Raw genomic sequence first — 22116 nt, 5'->3', positions numbered from 1 at the left:
TAACGGTTGTATCTAAAAGAAAAAACAAGAAAAAATCGCGGTGGTATTATGAATTAATCAATTTTTAAAGAGGAAGTGAAAGAAGAAACGAGGTTGGAACGTAAAAGTGGTTTCCATGACACAGATTACCATCGCGAATAGCAATACCGTTGACCGCTGAACGATGATTCGACTCGACCCTGTTTAAACATGGAAGAAGAAACTCTCGCCCGCCACAGAAGGCAAAGAATTGTCTGGAAATTGGCCCATGGCACGTTCATAAATTACGAATAGGCTAGGAGACAGGCCGTCTGGCGGTAGCTGGGCACACGGTTTCGATCGTTTCTCTACAGTCCAATCCGATTGCTTTATTTTCCATCGCCCATTTTTTTTTTAAGCGACTTTCTCAACATTTTCATTTCAATTTTTATCTTATGGACGTCTTCTTTTTTTTATCCTACATGCGGTTGTATATTCTTTGTTAATACTTTTTATATCTCAAGAGAAGGGAGCGTTTTGGTAACGCTTTGAAGTTTCGTTTTTAAAAGAGAGTTTTGTAGGAGAAAATTGTACTGGATCATTTAATTAGAGAAGTCTAAGATCAACGTGTAGGATTCACAGTACTCGAACAGTTTGACTATTACATAAAGTTATTCTTATAATGGAACGTGATTTAATAAATTGTGAATAAATTTCACTCAGTTGGTCATCTTAGGGAGATCCTCAACGAGAATTGTCGAATTTCCCGAGGAATGGGAAAATCGCCTAAAAATACAGGATTGTTTTGGAACAGAGAATCTTTAATGAACTAATTTCTAAATTTGTACATTCATTTCTTCTCTATTGGACGTACACATTGTGTGAACAAGTTTTCGCTGCTTCTCTTCGTGTTATGTATTTCATGAATCGTACAACGATTGAATACAACATGAATCTTTTCAACGATAACATATCTGCGACAGTATAGTCCGTCCATTGTGTTTTCCCCTTTTTTCTACGAGAGATGCAAGAGTATTGAAGAATTTTTGGAGATATTTCAAAAGGTAGAATCACAAGAAAAAAATGGTACGGATACGGAGCCAGTAACACGAATTTCATGAATTTGCTTCTAATTAACACTGCTCGTAACGGCTGGCGAAAAGAGCCACGAAAAGGCAGAGCATTCAACGAAGATCAAAGGACGCGAGACCTTTCGGCGGAGACTCGGTCGATAGTGTAGAACCACTGACTCGGAGACAAGGCCGTGACTTTTCCAAGACTGTTTAGTGTAATTTGTTGAAGGTTCGAGTTACATATTTCACTGGAACATTTCTCTTTTCGTCGTTATATATGGTACGCGTAGAAATTCAAGCTGAACGAGCTTCTTTCAAATGAATTAAAGACGAAAGGAAATTAGTTGCGAATTCATCTCTGATTTAATAAATAAAATAACGAAATTATCATATACGTAACATTATAACAACGAAGGGGCGATCGCATTCACATCTTCGGAAAGTCTTCGTATCTCGAGCTTCCTCTTCGAACTCATTTTATTCAACGTACATAAATGCAAGAGACGAAGGCAATTACAAGTTCGACCGACGAAACCGATTAGCCTCATCGTGGATATGCTTGTAGTCTAAGGACGAAGAAATAGGTGTACGACTTGTGTCATCCTACGTTATTCGACAGAGTTCTAACAGTTGGAAGAAACGAGAGAATATCGAACGATTGGTTTCTCGCATCTCATGTGATACATGGCATAGCTATTGGCGCACTTCGAGTTGCAGAGGCAGCGGCGATAGAAGTTCGACTTGTAGCGGTAAACTTCGACTTGCAGAGGGCTGCGTGTTCTAAACTCGAATTACAGAGGTAAAATAAGGGATTTGGAAACGCGGCAAATAATTCGAGTTAAAGCAAGTCTTGCTTCGAATTCGACAGGGTTTCTAGTGGTAGAGGTACAAATATGCGTTTTTAATATCAGAAACAGAAAAATTTCCACTTCCATTTCAAACCAAATTCACCAAGGGAAATTCACCTAAACTAGCGAATTTCATGGACGCAGTTGCGTGTGGAAACTCGGCCGAAAGATAAACCCTTCCATCAAATCGCAGTGTTAATTAACGTTTGTCACGAGACTTGCTGATCGAAGTTCGGCCCCTGTGCGTCCGTTCTGTCGAAAATGTGCCGGAACGAGTTGGTTACCGTGCAATGGCAGAGCCGCGATTGGTCGGAGTTTGCCGGGGCAAAAGGGATCAATACACACCGGGAGCAGGAGTAGGCTTTCGACACGGAGAGGCGTAGGCTGGTTATGTTCTCCACTCTACGAGAATCGGGATTGCCAGTCCTTGACCTTATCGTGCTAACCTTGACCTAGCAAACGTCCTTCAACGGAAGCCTGATTACACCAAGAGAACGTTTTGGTTGGAAAATTTTTCTTTTCCATCCCTCCCTTTCTCTCAATGATTCTCACCTCTCTTCCTCTCTTTCTCTCTCTCTCCCTTTCCTTCTCTCTGTGATCGTGCGTCCTGAGACTTTTTTCGGCGAAACAGAAATGCAGAAGGGAGAGAAAAAAAATAGGATTGGTCGAGTGTGTTTGCTTTGAAGTCGAGGGTCGAGGGTCGAGAGCCTCCGGCTCCGTTTTTCGTTCATCGAGTACACATAACTTCAGACTTTTATAAAGATTCGTATTCGCGCAGTCTTTGCACGTGGAACTTCCCCAGACCAGCAAAATTATATTTTGTTCTGTTTCGTATCCTTTCATCAAATATGGCGAAACTTAGTTCACGTAATGTAGCTTCCGGTTTCGACTAAAGTTTATGATTAATTTATGTGAATTTATCATAAGATATATATATTATCATCATTGTTATTATTAACCTCATCTGTTTCGCTCTCTTATATATATTGGTATCGGTGTAACAGAAATTAAATGCATGCATAAATTGATCAGAAACTTTGGTCGAAGCCAAACGATACATTACGCGAACTAAATTTGACAATAGTTGACGAAAAGATAGGGAATAAAACAAAATATTATTTCGATGTTGAATTCCAATGTTGTTGAAATTATGTTTGATGAAGTTACGTTTGATGAAATTTGAATTTTTAAATTGATGAATTTTGAAATTCCATACATTTCCAAAATATAGATCGTTATAATACGGGTCCCGATACTTTGTATAAAATTTTGTTGGTTACCTTTGGATATTTGTCACTTACCTTTGAAAGGCTTGCGCCTTTAGACGAAATTCAATACAAACTTAAATTAACAAGCCATTCCCATTTTCAATTAGATCGTGTTAACGCGCAAAAGCTTACTATTAGAAAACGATGCGTAAGCAACTGCTACGAAAAAATTGCAAATCTACGTTCGTCGAACGAAAACAATAAATCTATCGTGCGGTTCATTCCTCTATCGCCGCAATGAAAAAAAAAAGAAAAAAGAAGAAACGAATGAAAATCGATTTATTAAATGGCTTTCCTGTAATCTCCAGTTCCTTGTTCCTCGTCGAAATATCCTCGCGATATTTCAACAATGCAGACGCGTTCGATTTTTGCATCGCTCCCTTTTAAACATTTTATGTAATGTTTGTTATTTGCAAGCACGCATTGCTTGTAGGAAATGTTGTCCGTCTTCCATTGTTCTTTTATTTAAGTAGTAAACATTTATAATTTAGTTAGTAGCCGAGTTGACCAACGATCCCGGCGACAGTGGTCGTTTTTGCGCAATTGAAATCGTATGTTGCAACCTTGAAAGGCGCGTGCCACTCGAGAAACGTAATGAAATTTAACTGAGGTTGTTAAGGTCGATTCTATCGGTCTTATCGCTGTCGCTACCAGTTGCTGTCTATCATGAGCCTTTGCACACTTTTCTTTCGCGTTTCGTTGCAGACAAGAATAGCCATAGAATTTTCTTAAATTCTCTTTCTCCGACGTAACAACTTATCGACTGATCTACGCCCTTCTCTATACACTCGTTTAACGCTAAAAATAATTCTATCCAAGCTTTACATATAGTTAATGTTCCGCAATGTATAAAAATTACTCAAAACGCGAATCGAACAATAATTTTCCCCCGAAGTATAGATCGAAGCAGTGGAAGTTATTCAAATCTAAAAGATCTGATTTTAACGCACTTTCATCGTTTGAATATCTGTTCGAAAAATACACGTTTCGCAGATCCCATTGTTCGAGTGTGTCATTATTTGAATATCCCACTGCTCGAACCTTCCATTATTCTAGGGTAACATTCTTCAAATGGTCCCACTATCAAAATGTTTGTAATTGAATAATTTAACACACAGAACGAACTTCGACTCAATTTAATATGCTAATGAGAAATTGAAAATGCGTCGTATTTGTGTCACACCATATCGTTTGCTATCGTCATTGATATTCTTCCTACGGTATATTGTAGAATGGTTATTGTAGAGAAAAATGGCTACGTCTGTTTGACAATTTTTTTATTTGAACAGTTACGTACCAATCAAGTTTTACGATTATTAAGAAAATTCTTACTCGTCTTTGTCTTCGACTAAATCAATTTCCATAATGAGATCAAATTAGACGACTCCTTGAAACGATTAATAAAAACTTGCTAAGAGAAGCAACCTACTGTAATCAACAAATTCAAACAAAGTTACGCAAGAAAAGGAAGAACTGATCCGACTGTTCTCTATCAATCTTACCATAGAGAGCGTGATAAATGCGCTTGGAAGTTGGCACGAGAACGCTTCACGTCAATTCCTTTCGATCGCCACTCGATACGTCTGCGAGTTCAATACGAAGCAGCAGCTTTATTTCCCGTTAGAAGTCGGTGAACGAATAAAGTTCCATCCGAACGTACACGACGTTATCGCGGTGCTCTTCCTCCTTTCGGTGAATCGGAAGGATCGAGGTTCTTTCCTGTCGTATGAATTTCACCACCTCTCAAACACTCACGGATCGTTTAATTCCTTAGCGGTGGTGTATTTGAAATTTATTTGCTTCGAAGGTTAATTTTTTAATCGATGAGGGTGTACGTTAAAAGCTGAAGATTTAACAAATACAAACACGTAGATCGATACAGAAAAGGAAAAGTAAGTACAAGATACGGGCGAATAACACGTATAAGCGGACGTGCGGCGATATCTTATGAGAAGATCAGAAGAAAATAAAGTGTTTTTTTTATTATTCAATTTGTACTTTACAATTTGTCCAGCTGGACATTTGGTAAGTTTCTCTAGCTTAATTGCTAAATAACACGTGGGAGGTGGTTACCCCCAGCGGGATACCATCTACGAGTTTGACTATTTCATTTCTTCAGTGAGGTCAGTGAGGTGTTTTCTTTTTAGTTTTCTTTTTATGAGAGTTTTACTTGCTTCAGCAGCCAGCTGGTTTGGATGTGTTGCTGTTCTCAAGAAAATAAAGTAGAACACAATTTTGTCATACGACACTCTTGATAAGATCAAGTTTGAACATTCGTCGATTAAATTAGCCTGATTATCGACCGGATGATGAATAAAATTCGGTATACATAAATTAATAATAAAAATCGGTAGAGCGTTATTCCGGATGCAAAAATAAGTGAAAAACGTGAAAAGCAATTTGTCTGTTTGAAGGTTAATTTTCAAGAAACTAGAGTTTGAACGTGTTTAGTGAGAATTTGGCCTGGTACATGCGCGTGTTCAACAGTTAGATTTATTTTCCAACAAAACGTCTCGCGAACGAAGTTTAATCTACGTCTTCGACTTATTTCCGCACGTAGAATAACCTTCTGCCGATTATTTACTTCTATTCAGTCCTGAATTAGCCGTGTTCAAATATACTTGACAAAATTTTCAAACCCGATTTTCTCGCATCATATGAAACAATTTTTTCTATATCTCCTTATTTTTTCCTAAAAAATCGATGTTCGCTATGTCCACTTGTACACCTTATCTAATCTCCTGTATATTAAATCTCTCTTTAGAGAAAAATACATTTTTGAGTATAAAGTATGTTACGCTGTAATTTTTACGCAAATTCCTATTTGCGCTATATTTGTAATATTCCACTCTGTTATCTGACGTAATTCTCCTAATTCTTCTACGTTATTTATAATATCTATAATGCTAATTCTAATCCACCAGGTAGAATATTTATAGAAATTATTTGCCCAAAGAAAGCGTAATTGCATGTTAATCGCTTCTTCTCTAATCAAGTAAACTTTCAACAATAGAGAATATTCTACGTTGTCGTCGATTTATTTCACTTACAGGAAAAAGTATGCATTTGATAAATCTGTTGTATAATAGACCAAAGAACTTTGGTCGTCGATCTTCTTAGCGTTCGGTCGCGCGAGTCGCGAGCGAATTGAATCATCCGTTCGGTCGTACTTGTTATTTAACGAGCCTCAACAAGTCGTTGACGTGACTGAAAAATCGGTCTGGATCGTAGTAAGCATTCGGACCGAGCTGCTGAAACCATCTGTCATCGAGCCCTCCGCGCCAGTCTTTCCATCCGGAAGATATCTGTGTCTCCGGTAATTTTTTAAAGCGTTATTTAAAAATATTTCCTTCCGCAGGATAATTTACATACAACGAACACGATTTTTGCCTGTTGACTAAAGTGAAAATTGTCCGTGAGAGACTTTTGGAGAAGCGAAGTGTCTTTGGTACACAGATAACGAGAAACGTAGTTTTTCTAAATAATTACCATCCTTCTTTTCATTCGCAAAACCAAAATTATTTGTTTCGTTATCTTCCGCTTCGATCGTTAACGCGTGTGAAATATAATTTAGCAATTGTGAAAATAAGTCAGATACAGATATTATACGATTCGTGCCTTCCCTGCAATTCTGCGTGTCTAACCTAATCGATAGCCTCGTACAAACCTACCAAACCGTAATCGATCGCAGATGTCGCGTTAACTTTCTACGCTGTCGCGTCTATAACTTCGAAGTTGCGTACCTACAGTGGCTGTGAAAAGTTTCTGTCCAGCTTATATACCATTCAACCATATGTCGACTATACTGAAAGTATACTAAAACTATATTATTTCGACAACTACCGCACGTCTATATCTACGTTGTACAAGTCATATCGTACCACAGCACTGTCACCAAATAATCGTTCATTAATACATCTAATCCCTTTGAGACCTGTTTACCAATCCTTTAAGCTGGCTTTACGCTTGTCCAGTCGTTGGATCGACCGATTGCATGCCAATGGCTTGATTGGAAATCTGAAAGTTTCTTTCGGATTCGTCGAAAGTGATAGGCTTTAGTGGCAATGAATTCGCGCGGAAAACCGGCTACTGCACTGTACTACGCTTCAGCCAGCACTGGGCAGCATTGAGCCGTCCAGACGATTCCAGCAACGCTGTGTAACGTTGTGTTGGCTATGGTGGGGCTAAACATTGGATTGAAAAAGTAGACTTTTGATCCGGTAGTTTGGTCGGATTACTTGCTGGAACGAAAACGCTGTACTGGAATGAAAACACCGTAATGGAACGCTGTCTCGATTGTTCCAATTACAATCCAGCACCGAATCTTGCTGCGATGCTACTGGACCAACGTAAAGCCAGCTTCGTGCTCCTTGCGAATTAACTGCAAAAAATTCAAAATTCAACTGAAAATTCAATTCTCCCTGAAGAGAAGGACGAAGCAGGCGTATTTCCAATCGATTCCAAAATTCCCAGCGTTCAAGCCAAAATTATTTTACATCGTTGATGGATATTTTCGGATGTTCCGTGTATAGTCTCATTCGCTTGTGTTTAAAGCAGTCTATCATGGGAAAATATTTCGCAGAATAGAAACATTATTCGGCGACTGGTTGGGCAGAAAGCGGCGGACGTTCGACTTGTCCAGTGATTCCTCGTGCTCGCGAGTGCCTCGATGATGCTCGCTCGACACGCGACCTAGAGACAGTCGCAGCGGATCGAGCGAGTCGCGAACTGTTGTGCGAGTGTCAGATCGACACACTTGGTGGATCGGCGTAAGCAAGAAGAATGGCGTTGTTCTCCGGCGGCGGTGGCGGTAGTGGCGGAAGTGGTTCACCGCCGATCAAGTCGAAGGAACCGGCCAGCCCTTCGCTTACCTCTAGGCCAAGGCAACGAAGCCTCAAGGACCGCCTCAGGGAAGGTATCACCGGGAAATTCAATTGGCAGTGAGTACCTCGATGATTCTTCGCTTTGAGTCCCTTTCTTTTCTACCACAGAGCGTAGAGTTTCGAATCGAAACATTTGGAATGATCAATTTCTTGCATACGCTATCCTCTGTAAATCGTGGGACATTTAGAATTAGTAGAATTACATTTAGCATAGATGTAAGGGAAGATTTTTTCATTATAAAATGATATTGATATTGTAGAACGTTAGTTGTTGGACCATAATTCGTTTGGGAAGGTTGTTCGAAAATTGAAACCATTTTCCTATAAGAATTAACGTAAATGATCGCTCGTTTATACTTTTATAATAGCTTTCAATGCATCAAATCAGATAGAGAAACAATAGAGAATAGAATACGCACACGTAGTAAACGAACAGCTTTTTCTTTACTAAGAAGAGTTCCTTTTTGTAGAGACACTGGATATCAACGGTATTACACATTAATTGTTTTGCATACGAAATACGAACGCCATTCTCACATTTCGACGTAACTTCTCTTTATTTGTGGTTTTTATTTAGTTCATTTTGTTGTTCGTTTGTCTGGGTGGAATTTTATAAGCGAATTTTCATCCATTTCCCGACTAGCTGAAAAGCTGATGTTGAAACGCATGCTTGTTCTCAGTACAATAGTATTTTGCGGAACTGGCAATATTTTTTTCTTGGAAATAATTGTCTGCTTAGCTGAAGTGAAATTTGACAAAATATTATTTGATAAAATATTTGTATATCGTGGGATGACAGTTAAAAGAAGAAAAAAGTAGGAAATAAAATATATGAATAAAAGAAAATTTCTTCAATGGTTTTTGTTTAAAAACGTGCTGCTAGAACGAGGAATATAATTTTCTCAATCAGGCGTTATTAAACGTATATCAAAACATAGAAATAAAAATAAAAATATGGCTGGCTCGTATTAGTCTAATTACAAAGTTCCCAGAATTTTTAGGCTTTCAAAGACTCTTCTATTCGATCAGATGAATATCGGACTGACAATTTCAGTCAAATGTTCTTCTATTTTTACCTCGTAATCGTTAGAAAATTATCTTGCTTGCGTTCATTGGAAATTTTTGTATCCAAAAGGTTCATTCAAGAGAACAGAGGAGATGTTAACCGGATGGCCTCGCAAGGTTAATGCAATGAGCCCGCTAGCTCTTTATTTTTAGTAATATGAGTTCAACAATTGAGTAATACCCTATTATACGTGATTACCGCGTGTGCTCAATCTATATAGATTTCCCTGTATAATATTATTACATTCAATTACTTAATGATACCTGATCGAGGAAATTATGCTCTTCTTCTTGCTACATCTTTAAATAAAAATCATTTAAAAATATCTTTTTTATTTTCACTTTCGTCGTAGCTCTAACGACTTTTCTATTCGATTTGCCACCGTCGTTATCCTTCGTCGGCCAAATAGCCATTTATTTAATTAACGATAACGTATAAAAAAGCATAGAACGACGAAGAGAATTAATGAGAGGCACTGGAAATTCGAACAGAAGTCTGCACTGAACAGAAACTGCGACGTAACTGATACTCCGCCACCAGAGTGGAGCACATGATTGTCTGTTCGCAAATGCAGATTCTCTTCGGTAACCGATGCGTTCTCTTTTTCTTTTTTATTTTTCTTCTTTTCTCTTCTTCTCAGAAAACACGTGGAGAACCGATTTGTTCGAGACGAAAGTCTTTCGATAACCGAAGTTTCACTGTACTCGTTAACCGGCTATATTATAAGAGAAACTAATTTACATACGCATGCTACGTTCTCAAGATTGCCTCGTAAATCTACTTTACATTACGACAGTTTCTTTTTCATACATATTACGACGGTGTTTGGAAGTTACGTTTTCCGAAGCATAGACGCGTTCCTTTATCTTCCATCACTTGGATATTTATAGAGTTGATTCCATCAGATCAGAACGACGAAAAAAGTTGCTGTACAAACGTGCCGTTGGAACTTCACCTACGTCGCACAAACGTCAAATAAATAACGTAAAATGCTATTTTACGTTATTATTTTCCGACACCCTGTACATGTGTATTTGCGGGAATCTTACAATCTTATCACTAGAACTACCGATAGTTAACACGAAGATATTTCTACCAAAACCAATCAAAATGACTGGCCTTTAAAAAATACGTAATAATAGAATATTTTTATGTTTATTGATTTATTACTTTCTTACAGAAGGAATTCCATGTTATGTAGTAGCTTTCTGGTATTATTAATCCATCTGGGATCCCTAAATGAGGGTTGATACATTTATAAAATTGTAGAACCAGTCATTTTGACTGCTGTGGTTTCTAGTATTAGCATCTAGCGATCTTGCTGAACTGATATCATCAATTGAATGATACGCAGTAAAAATTTTAAAAACATGTGAGAAGCTGTACCAAACGAGGAAACTGGTTAATTGAGGTTCGATAAACAGATTGCAAAATCTTTTTATACTTTAATAAGTACCAGTCATTTTGACCGGTATTGGTATAAATATCCTTGATATAAAATTATTTTCAGTTTGAATACATAAAAAAAAAAAAAAAACAAAATAAAATTCATTATATTATTCCTTCAGTTATCATTGCGGAAAAAGATATAACATGAAGTAGGAACTTTAAAATAAAATTATAAAACCAGCCAATTTGACCGGTGTGGTAGTTCTAGTGTTATATACTTTAACTGATAATCTTGCTGGTATGACATTAAAATAATACAGTGATCAGGTAGAGTCAGGTAATGGGATGAAAGGTGACGTATGAACTACCATTACAGAATCCAATATCGCTCGCTTTAATTATTCGCGGCAATAATTCAAGCGTTATCTTCGAGCCAGTGTTTCTCAGTACGCAGCGTAATCAGTAGATGGCAGTCGGTGTTAGTGTGGCTGGTTCTCGAACGATTCTCCGGATATTGTGGTGTCGAGAGGCTTCTTGAGAACTCGGCGAACGAGTGGAACTATCAGTCGCTTTCCTCTCGTTATGTGCGATACCGAAGAAAGGGTTAAAGTAGAGTACGGGAATCTATGGTTTTCAAGCAGCTGAATAAAAATGCGTTCGATCCTTAAATGCGTAATTTTGTTAGATAGAAACAGAAAGAAATAATTTTGCCTGATAGAAACAGAGTATAAAGTGGATGGTAGAGAGTACGTTATTACTTTAATCTTCTTACGAATTTTTAACGCTTCTCTTTGATGCTCGATCAGTTTCATTTATTCGTAATAAAGTAATAACAGAGTTGAATTATAAGAAGAAATGATACTTAGAAATACAGCTGCCGTAAGTCGATTTACACACGCGAATTCGTATTGAGATGAAAGAAGACGCGACGAACAAAAGAGGGAGATAACGATGCGAAGGAGGGAAATGATTTGTAGCTCATTGCGATCCTTTGTCGGTGATAATAATAATCCTTTGTCGTCGTTGTTTGCATCCAGCGTGTTACTTAAACACGTGATTAATCGCAAACAAACAAAAGTTTATTTCTCTCTGAAAATAATTACTTTCAAGTCTGTTACCGATTACGAGTCTGTTTTTATTCTCCTCGATGTGTACTACGAATTCTTAAGGTCTTGTTAACAACTGATTTGTTAATAATCTGTTCAAGTTTACGAGAAGAGTTTTCATTTCTTTTCCTTTCCTTTCTGTTCCTTTTTTTTTTTTTTTTTTTTTTTTAATCCATTGAAAGCTACGAAATTCTTTTACTAAAAATAGAAAACGAGACGAGGAATAATATTTAAGTATACATGCAAGTATACATAATGCAAATACCATCGTCGAAGTTTATGACGAAGCTAATACGCAGTTCGTTAGAAAATATCGCGCGAGTATCGGCTATTTCGCGAAAGGAAAATAGGGAAGGAAATTCTTTAGCAACAGCTTGAAAGTTTGCTTGGTGAATTAGCAGCCGTTCACAAACTAGTAGCAGAGTAACATTTCGCGAATAGTAACAAGCATTGGCTGGTTTGCCAGCGTCGATACGCTAATTAGCTGGCGATTCATCGATTTGCCATTAGCAGCGGCGGTCACAATACGTCAACCGCTTCTAAATCGATCTATTAAATTATGACGCGATCGGTAGATCGGCCGCTTATACACGAGAAATTTATCGTTATCGAGGAAAGATTGCCTGGCTTATTACGAAACGAGACCTTTCTGTTCCATCGCCAATGAGATTATTCATCGTTTACATGTAATTGCCACGATTCACTTTTTTCATCGCGAATATGGCATTTTGTGGACGAAGAAATTTCAATTAATTTATGCAAGGTGCCTGGCGAACGTAAACTCTGCCAACATCCACTTAGCAGTAATTAGAGCAAGATTTCGTTGGAGGATGGTAAAAGTACTGTTTGAAATAGTATTTTAAAAATTGTTTCTACTCTATAAACTTCTATATTTACTTATCAATTTAGAATTTAGAATTAAAACGAGGATTTGGAATTTGGTATTTTATTTTCATTATTTATTCCGATGGATTGATTTATTCTAATAGGATGTTCTTATATTTAACAAACTGTAGTTATGTTTACTGATAAATGTTAAGCAATCGCTTTAAACCAATTAGATAAAGATTTCATTGTAGAGGTGGTAAAAATACTGTGTGAAATAGTATTTTAAAAATTGTTTTTACTCTATAAACTTCTATATTTACTTATCAATTTAGAATTTAGAATTAAAACGAGGATTTGGAATTTGGTATTTTATTTTCATTGTTTATTCCAATGAATTGGTTTATTTTAATAGGATGTTCTTATATTTAACAAACTGAAGTTACATTTATTGGGAAAAATTAAGAAACAACGATCGCTTAAAAATCATTGTACATTTTTTTTATCTTTTGAGATACATTGGAATTTAAAACACCATAAAGAGATAGGAGTCCATACACGAACATACAATAAGTTTAAACGTTAAATATCTAAAACGAGCAGTGAAAAATTTGGTGGCGATAACATGATGATGCGAGGTTGCTTTTTTACGTAACGATTGTGATCCGCTAATACAAATAAAATAAAATAAACTATAGACAGTTTCTTATATGGCGGTATTTTGCAAATTCATATGTTGTTACGTGTAAACGCGAAAATGTGAACAGAGTGACCATTTCTATACGAGAATAACCCGAAACGAATTCTTCAAAATCTAAATTGACTAAGAAATCTATTCCAGGGCAAAATGTTAATATAATGAAATGATCGAGTCAATCTCGTGACTTGAACCCAATTGAACATTCGTGGAATTACGTTACATATCAATTGGGATGTATCAATGTTTTACAAATAAAGTTGATGGAAAAAATTAAAAAAATATAGCGCGAAATATCGACAGCCTGTTGCGTTCGATTAATTGAATCAATGCCACGCGATCATCGAATCCAAGAGTTAGCCAACGTCTTATTACATTATTTTTTATTTAGGTTTTGTTAAAAATATTAAGATAATTCCACTCAAGTTTGTTCCTCAACTTTTCTCACAAAGTTCCATTCGATTCGTCCGATTCAATATCAATCGTGAATCTTACACGAGTATAATCGAAAAAAAGCACATTGTAATTTCAAATATCGACACTTATCTCCTTATGTTACTTTTAGTTTCACCCGATGTATCTGAGAAGATAAAAAATACCTGTACAATAATTTCCAAACGATCATAGTGTTTCTCTCACTTTTGTCAGTAGGTGTATATGCTGTATGCTCTGGCAATAGACTTCTGTCTCCTAAAATACTATACACACTTGTCGATATAATATAATTTAACGCGAAGGTTCAACACTCTGGTTATTTCCACACGAAAGGAAACTATGTTAACGACCGAAGATTATCGCACTTAAACGTTACATTAATTCTGTCAATCGAGGCGACGATAGCTGCTAACGATCCTAAAATCATCTCTTTTACAAACAACGCTCATGCAACATCCATCATAGTCGTCGCGATGCTTCCTTCCATAATTAAGCTACGACGAACGACGTTTTAATCCAGCGATGAACACCACTGACCCATCAAGTTGGTTTACAAGCTGTTGGAAACTTCAAACAGTTGTACTAGCCGGTCGGTTAACTCGGCTAATCCGCGTAGGATCGGATCGGGCCAAATTTGGCCGAAGCTATCATTATGATTAATCATGATTCCGAATAACCAGCCAATTACCCATCGACGTAACATCAGATGTTCATTCATTGCCACCACTTTTTACGCTCTTTTCCATAAAGTGAAAGAGAAAGTTATTAAACAGCCGTCACCTATATAGCAGTTATTGACCCGGCCGCCTCGAAACTCGTTTCTTCGTACGACCCTGACTCTTCTGGGCTGTAAATCGCCGCCAGAATCGGGCCAGTTTCGTTTCCACGACCGTATATCATCTGTTTTGCTCGACTTCTGTCGGCTGCCTTTTCTTTTCTCCTTCCTTTCATTTTTTATCGTCCCCGCTTTGCATATTACGCTATTACACGGCCATAAATATTTGGACACTCGGTACAATTCCATCTAAAGGTTCACGTTTTTATATTCTATATATATAGAATATATATATATTTATAAATATATATCATATATTATATGAAATAAGTTAATAATTATATAAAATATATATATTAAATATATATATATTTTTTAAAGTATAAGGATCGAAGGAACTTTCGTTAACAGGGAAAGGATATACGCACGTGAACTTTTAAACACTTTCTGTAATTTGTAATTTGCAAACGTCCTAACGCTTGCGGATAATAGCGTGTTTTTCTCAGTAATAGTTTAGCATTTCGAAAGATCTAATTGAAGTTGGAGTAATTCGTGTGGGATGTGGAGGCGTTTGTCTGTTGTCAGGATTCCCGTGGGTGTGGGTGTAGGAAGGAGTTCATGGTGATTGTCACGGTGTCTTGATCGACGAAAGTTGTATAATAGGAAGTTTGCGTTTCGAAGCGTAGGAGCGACGGTGTATCGGACAGCCAGGATGGAGTGGAATGGAGAAATCAGGCAAAAACGAAAGAGCTGGAACGAAACGGTGAAGTATTGGAGCTAAACGTATGACAAAATATGATTTGCATTTCGCAGAAAATATGTGGAAATTCACGCAGGAGACCCAAAGCTTCTAATGTTTCCAGAAAACGTTGAAATTAAAGGGTAGACGTAGACAAAGCGCGTGGATTTCTAACGTGCGACAAATACCTGTATGGAATTCAACGACGACGATGGAAAACAAAGAAACAACAAAATACGTGCAGTTTCTAAAATTTAGAAAAATTCGAAATTGCGGCATAGACGTAGACGAAGCATGGGAATTTTTATTGTGCAACAATTTCTACTGACGTAACGATCTTCTGAAACGCCGCAGCGTGATCTATACGCTGACATATAGAAATTGTGTCTGACGGTATCTGATGAACAGACACGAATACGGTGTATGATGCATGCATGTACAATGAAAAGGATGATTCCTTTGTTTTCGTGCAGGCCACAGTAGCGACATAGAAACGGTAATTTCTCTCTCTCTCTCTTGCTATTCGATGTTCGATACTGTGCGTGGCCTTGATCATCCGTAGACCACGAATCCAAGTCCTATTTCTTCGTTTGAAACGGTTCCCGCGAACAAAGAGTTCGTATATCTACTCATGTATGTTCGATCGATTCATATCCTTTTAGCCAGGGAATATTTTTAAATCATCTTCTTCCATGTTTCATATGAATATTCTTGGAATATTGAATTTTATGTCGGCTCTTCGCGGTTTCTTCGATTCCTGAGTGAGACTTGAATGAAAAATCGTACATCAACTTCTTCAAGCTTCTCTTCTTCTTCATCGAGATTCAAAAAATTCAATCGATCATACCCTTGGAGCTCACGTCAGAATATCCGTAGACATTTCAAACAACGATAACTTACCAAGTTAGGAATTAAACGCGGTGAAATCTAACTTTTAACCATTTAGACGCGTCGAGGTACGATTTTTTACGATTTTCACTCTCACCCTCTTCGCTAATTGAACTGATCAACTCGAAAACATCAGAATATCGATTTCATTCCAGAAATCTTGCCAAATTACGAACTAAATGCGATAGAATCCCTGCAACCATTTAAACGCGTTGAGGTACAACCTCTCAGCGTTTGACCCGTTCGCCCATGGCCAATCGAGCTCTTCGTTCCCGCAACAATCAGAATATCGATTTCATTTCGAATAGCAAAAATCCTTGCAAATTGCGAGCTAACCACGTTGAAATTCAGCTCTTAACCCTTGAACCTCCAAATTTGTCCACTCAAACTTCCAAATTTTTCGCTTCAGCCCTCTGGATGCATTGAATTTCAAAATTCTCCACAATTCAACCCCTCTACCTTTCCCGATCGAAAATGCCGCTACGTCAGAATTCCAATCTCATCGGAAATACCAAAAATCTTGCGAGATTTCGAATTAAATGTCTCGAAATCCAACTTCTAACCACGTCAATGTTCAACTTTTCACCATTTGACCTTCACCCATTCCCGATCGAGCTCTTCGACCCCACGATATCAGAACATCGATATCACCCCAAATACCAGACCATCCTTCACAGTGGTTATTTCCCACTTTTGCCAAAGCTACCGCGATATAATCGTCCGTTTCCATGGACGAGAGCCGTGGTGCCACAACACACCTAGATGATCGAAGCCTGGAATCTAGGCCATTGGATAATTCGACGTGTATTAGGAAAAGTAGCACATTTCGTTTGTCTTACGAACACTAACACGCTGTCTGTATCTGTCTGTCTGTCTGTCTTTCTCTCGCCACGAAAAATAGAATGATTCGATTTTGATTGTGGAAAGTAGGATATTTTCATTAGTTTCAGGAACAGTAACATATTATGCTTCTCCGCGACGACAGGTAACACATTTCGGTACTTTGCGTGAAAATTAACCCGGTTTGCCTTTAACCTTGAATTAATGGATTGAAAAATTATGGATTGTATAGGATTCTATTGCTAATATATAATATGTATATAAATTATAACATATACAATGTTATATTATATTATATATTCAATAGAAATATTATCAATATTATATTATATTATTATATTATATTATTATACATATTATTATATATATATTATTATATATATAATATTATATATATAATATTGATAACATTTCTATTGAATATATAATATAATATAACATTGTATATGTTATAATTATACAATACAATGTTATATAATGTTATATTATATTATATATTCAATAGAAATATTATCAATATTATATTATATTATTATATTATATTATTATATATATTATTATATATATATTATTATATATATAATATTATATATATAATATTGATAACATTTCTATTGAATATATAATATAATATAACATTGTATATGTTATAATTTATATACATATTATATATTAGCAATAGAATTCTATACAATCCATAATTTTTATTATATATATATTATTATATATATTATATATATTTATTATATATAATAATATAATATAATATCGATAATATTTCTATTGAAAATAGGAAGATAATGGCTTTCTTCTCAAGCGAAATACAAACGTTTTTAACGACGTAAGTAAAACTCGATCAAAGTAAACTGGCACAGAGTAATCTACTTAACGAACAATGATATTATAAAATTAAACATCTTCTCTTGGTCTAAGATCTTAGGAAACCATCTCTGATAGATTTTTCTTTTCTTTCCTTTATTTTTTTTTTTTTTTTTTAAATAATTGAATTTTAGTATCGCATGCGTTTTGTAATGTATATTCCTTAATATACTATTCTGAAACATATCGTCCTAAAATTTGTATTTCGATTGTTTCCACTTAAATCATATTTCGCGTTAATTGAATTCACGTCTGGTCGCACACATATCTCTCGAACTGCAACAATTTTAACAAGGGATCAGTTACACTTTTTCGATGAGTCTCTCAGCGATATTTCTTTAACAATTTACAAATTACAAATGTTGCACTTTATCATCGATCTGCACCACTCGTCTTGCGTACAATATCGATTTGTTTCTGCAATGGAGTTCAATACGAGCGTGCACAATCACCGTCGTTCTCCGTGTGGCAAACTTTTAGAAATCTAAGAAATCTGGACGTTGAAACAGTGAAAAAATGTGCGTGTATAATGCAATCCAAACTGCGTGCCCTTTTTGCCTTCTCGTCGATCCACGAGTCCCTGTTTCCACTTCTTTTTCTCGCGATACCTTTTCTTTCGTCGTGTGTACTACGCAGGGCAGGCGCAAGGCAGGTTCAGCGCGTTCGTCGAAACCCGGCCTCGCGGTCTACGAAAATCACCCAATTAAAAATCATTGATTTTGATTAACTTTTTACAGAATAACGATACCATTAACAGATGCAAGATATTTTTTTAGTAGCGATAATTCAGTTTAAAGGAGTAAGAAAAATCATGAAAGTTCAGTGTAACTTCGTAAAGTCCTTATATCCTGGAAATTACTTTAGATAAAAAAGATCCAGGAGCTTTCAGAGAAATGTACTTTTTAGAGAAATTAAACCACGTCAATAGTTTCTTGCAAAAGTCATACATGATTACAGATTTTCTACTTTCATTGAATTTTTTTGCCCCTTGAAAGCTAGTTACGCGTGCGAAAAAATATTACTAGGATTTGTTTAGAAAACTGCTTATAAAAAATATATGATATGTAACAGCATTTGTAAATAAATAAATCCTCGTTGTAAAAATTAAGTGTAGAATTTCAATGTGTATTCAGTCCCCGCAAAAGGTCACGTCGGCCCTGGTTCTACGTATATGAGAGACGTGGCTGTCCATAGAATTGTCACAATTACAAGTGTTTCGCTCATAGTTTGTCTCGTTATTTCATGTTGCTGCGTGAAAAATAATTTTCTCTTTCAATTGCTACATCGGCGTATTCTCGAACCGAATGTTGTCGTATATAAACAGGATGACAAGAACTGCAAAGTCAGAGTCCGAATAAGAAACAATAACAAACAGTGACATTGACGATGTTTGTGAATACAAACAGTGGAAAACACACGACGCAGTAACGTGAATAGTAACCAGCGATACTTGCAAAGCAAAATGCTCAACATGCAAATTGTAAAAAATAATTGTGAAACTTTGGCGATACGTAGGGAGACAGGTACGTATTACGTAATCTTCTTTTGCTGTCCAAATTTTCACTCTAAGGGACTGGAATTGATTACCGAGAATCCGGCTATTTTCCAATTTCGCGTTATAACCCGCTACACTGTTGATCAATTTATTACCAGGCGATAGTTAATTAAAAGAAGTAACTTTTGTCTGAGAACATTCTTTTCGCGATGTATCACGGAAAATTGGAAACTAGTTGCATCTTCACGGGTCAATTTCACCCACTGAATAGCCAGACGGAATTTCGGCAGCGACAAAAATTGCGTAATACGTATGCTAAGTGTCATAATTTGTTTAATTCGCAGCTTCTTCGGCTTTTTAACGTTTTTTGGAAGAAGGCAAAGTAGTATACAATCGTTAAACCTGACAGCTATTTTCTTATAGCAATTTGCTATTGAAACAAAAGTAATCACGTTTCTTTCGTTATAATAAGAGAAGCAACTTTACACGTTTTTCATATAACGTTGACAAAAGTATTTATGCGTAGCACGAGGTACATTACGATTATTCCACCATTGAAAATCTGTAATTGTTCAGCTCGTTTAATTACATTTATTTAGCTTAGATCCGTTGGAGCAAAAATATTTTCGAGTCTCATCGATCTGCTACCGATGTACTTACAATCATCGTATTCACTGCTAGACATTGTAAATATATAGTCATTTCCTTTCGTAATGAACGTGCAACGATAATAATACAGACAACTGGTAGTTACAGAAGATCAACGTCAACCATTTGGAAATTGAAATAGCCTACTGTTCGGCAAACAAACGAAACGTGCTGCTTCTCGCTGCAGCATTTCAGATAAGCTACTGCTCGTGGCGAAATGTGAATAATGCTTGCTATCGCGGTACCTATATTATACGAAACGTGCTTGTTATCGGCAGAAACATTGAAACGTGCTTGTTATCGGCAGAAACATTGAAACGTGCTTCTTCTCGCCATAGATTGACGTGTGCTACTTTTTGTAGGAAAAAAAAAAGAGAAGAAATGTGCTACTTCTCGCTACTTAACCCTCTATTTGCATACCGGATCGTTATCGTCCAGAGATTTTAAGTAATTCTTCGTTCTCCCCGTATCATCTTTTGTTGGAATTTTGCTTTGCTTGGAAAAGTTAAGGCAACGTGTTAACGACAAAAAACTGTTGAATGATAATATTCTATGAATTAGGTGAAGTATTCGAGAGTTTTGGGCAATTTCTTTTTTTGGAAAACTTAAAAAAGAAACTGCATGGGTCGTAAACGACCCAGTACGCAGACGACATCGATAAAGAGAAGGTTGCATGATGAAGGGTCAACGCACGTCGAATTATTCGATCCTAAACGACGCGTCGAGCGGTGCCTCTTTCCTCGGCCACATCCGAGCCGTTTGTTTCCATTCGGACACTCAACACGCGTCATTTCGTATCCATCACACGGCCGTTCGTTCTCTCGGATGCACGAGAGAAGACGAAACGGAAACGGTGGCCGTCACCTTCGGGCGAAATGACGTCGATACGTTCCGCGTGCACACCTCTCTCTGTGACACAAATCGAGAAACTACAAGCACATGGCTTATGTATGTGTGCGCGCGCGCGCCTATCTATACATGTACATGTGCTTCATATCCTGCGCAGAGTCGATGTATCGATACAGAGAAACCTCCGTGGCTTGGACGTCGAATCCTGTCGAGATCAATACCGTCACGCTTCCTCGACGGAAAATTAACCGGTTTTCGTTCTACCACAAAATCTCAAGCTATTAGACACGGATAAGCGTGCAGCAGGTATCGAAAGTGTTGCAACACTTGTAGAAACATTCTCTGAATATATTGTACGCGTTGTATGAAACCTTTTGAAATGCCACGAACACTCCGTAGCGAGATACGATTATCGTGATTCTATTGGCAGAGTTTGGAAGAAATGTGCAAATGTACGTAGCAGTCACAGTACGCAGCATAAATGGAAAACGTGTACAAGAAATTTGAACATTCATTTTTGATCAATTCCAATGTCAAACTGTCGTTTTGTTCGGTTGTGCGTTAAATACAATGCCGTCCATGAGTCATTGTATCTATTTTAGGCGGAATGATTGTATATACTATATAGTATAGTAGTTGCGTAATAAATAGCTATATACTAATATAATATTGGACATCCTAAACGCAGTCACTTTCTTTCACAATGAACGAGCAGTAAACGGTACCGAGGACTTGGACGTTTGGCGAGGATGCCGACTTTATTTCCTAATATACATTGGCTATATCATATAGTACACGCTCGTGTATACTTCAACTCGATCAAGTATCCGACAGATTAAACACTCCCTTTTTTTTTATTGGAAGTAGTTTACAATCAATTCTCATTGAGAATTATAAGTAAATAATTCTATAACGTGAATAATAAGTGATTGTCGTATATTTGATTCTAGCTGAATCTAATGTTTAAATCTAGAGGACAATGTCTTTTTAGCCTACGGATCTGATTCGTCGTGTCAAGTAATTGGCTAATTAGTAGGTTTTGGTGGTTGTTAACTCTTATGTTATATCTATTACTGAATTTGGATATTTCTTCTTTAACTGTAGGTATCTTAATGTCGCGATGTATTGTTTCATTGGTAACATACCAAGGTGCATCTATGAAGGATCTTAGAGTTTTTGATTGGAATCGTAGAAGAATTTCTATGTTGGAATTACTCGCTGTTCCCCATAGTTGGATCCCATAGGTCCAAACAGGTTTTAATATGGCTTTATATAGCATTATTTTACTCAGCACGCTTAAGTTGGAACGTCTGCCAATGAGCCAGTAGAATTTTTTTAATTTTAATTTAAGTTGTTTGGATTTATCTACGATGTATCGTTTCCATGTCATTATTCTATTCAGAATCACGTCCAGATATCTAACTGAATCTTTGTTTGGAATTGGAATATTATTTA

At 36.7% G+C, this 22116-nt stretch overlaps 1 protein-coding gene and 1 long non-coding RNA gene across 8 annotated transcripts in view; one reads left to right on the top strand and one right to left on the bottom strand.

Annotated features, from left to right (window-relative positions):
- Window positions 1-22116, top strand: part of LOC126921613 (TLD domain-containing protein 2) — a 297843-nt gene that overhangs the window by 66823 nt on the left and 208904 nt on the right. For 3 of the 7 annotated variants that reach the window (XM_050733303.1, XM_050733305.1, XM_050733300.1), the window contains exon 2: window positions 7730-8087. The exons of 2 other annotated variants lie outside the window; for them this stretch is intronic. In XM_050733303.1, the coding sequence (XP_050589260.1) occupies window positions 7930-8087 (158 nt within the window). In that variant the 5' untranslated portion in view covers window positions 7730-7929. Of the gene's footprint in view, window positions 1-6250; window positions 6464-7729; window positions 8088-22116 lie in introns of those variants that run through there. 2 more of the 7 variants (XM_050733302.1, XM_050733304.1) reach the window with 2 other exon arrangements.
- Window positions 8045-9728, bottom strand: LOC126921653 (uncharacterized). The gene is made up of 3 exons (XR_007712499.1): window positions 9360-9728; window positions 8450-8769; window positions 8045-8196 (listed from the first exon to the last, which is right to left on the bottom strand). It is a non-coding gene; the product is annotated as an uncharacterized LOC126921653 (long non-coding RNA).

Source organism: Bombus affinis, chromosome 11 (assembly GCF_024516045.1).
Source record: "Bombus affinis isolate iyBomAffi1 chromosome 11, iyBomAffi1.2, whole genome shotgun sequence".
NCBI classification, from domain to species: domain Eukaryota; kingdom Metazoa; phylum Arthropoda; class Insecta; order Hymenoptera; family Apidae; genus Bombus; species Bombus affinis.
The sequence above is the reverse complement of the archived record's forward strand: the minus strand, read 5'-3'. Positions and strand labels throughout refer to the sequence as shown.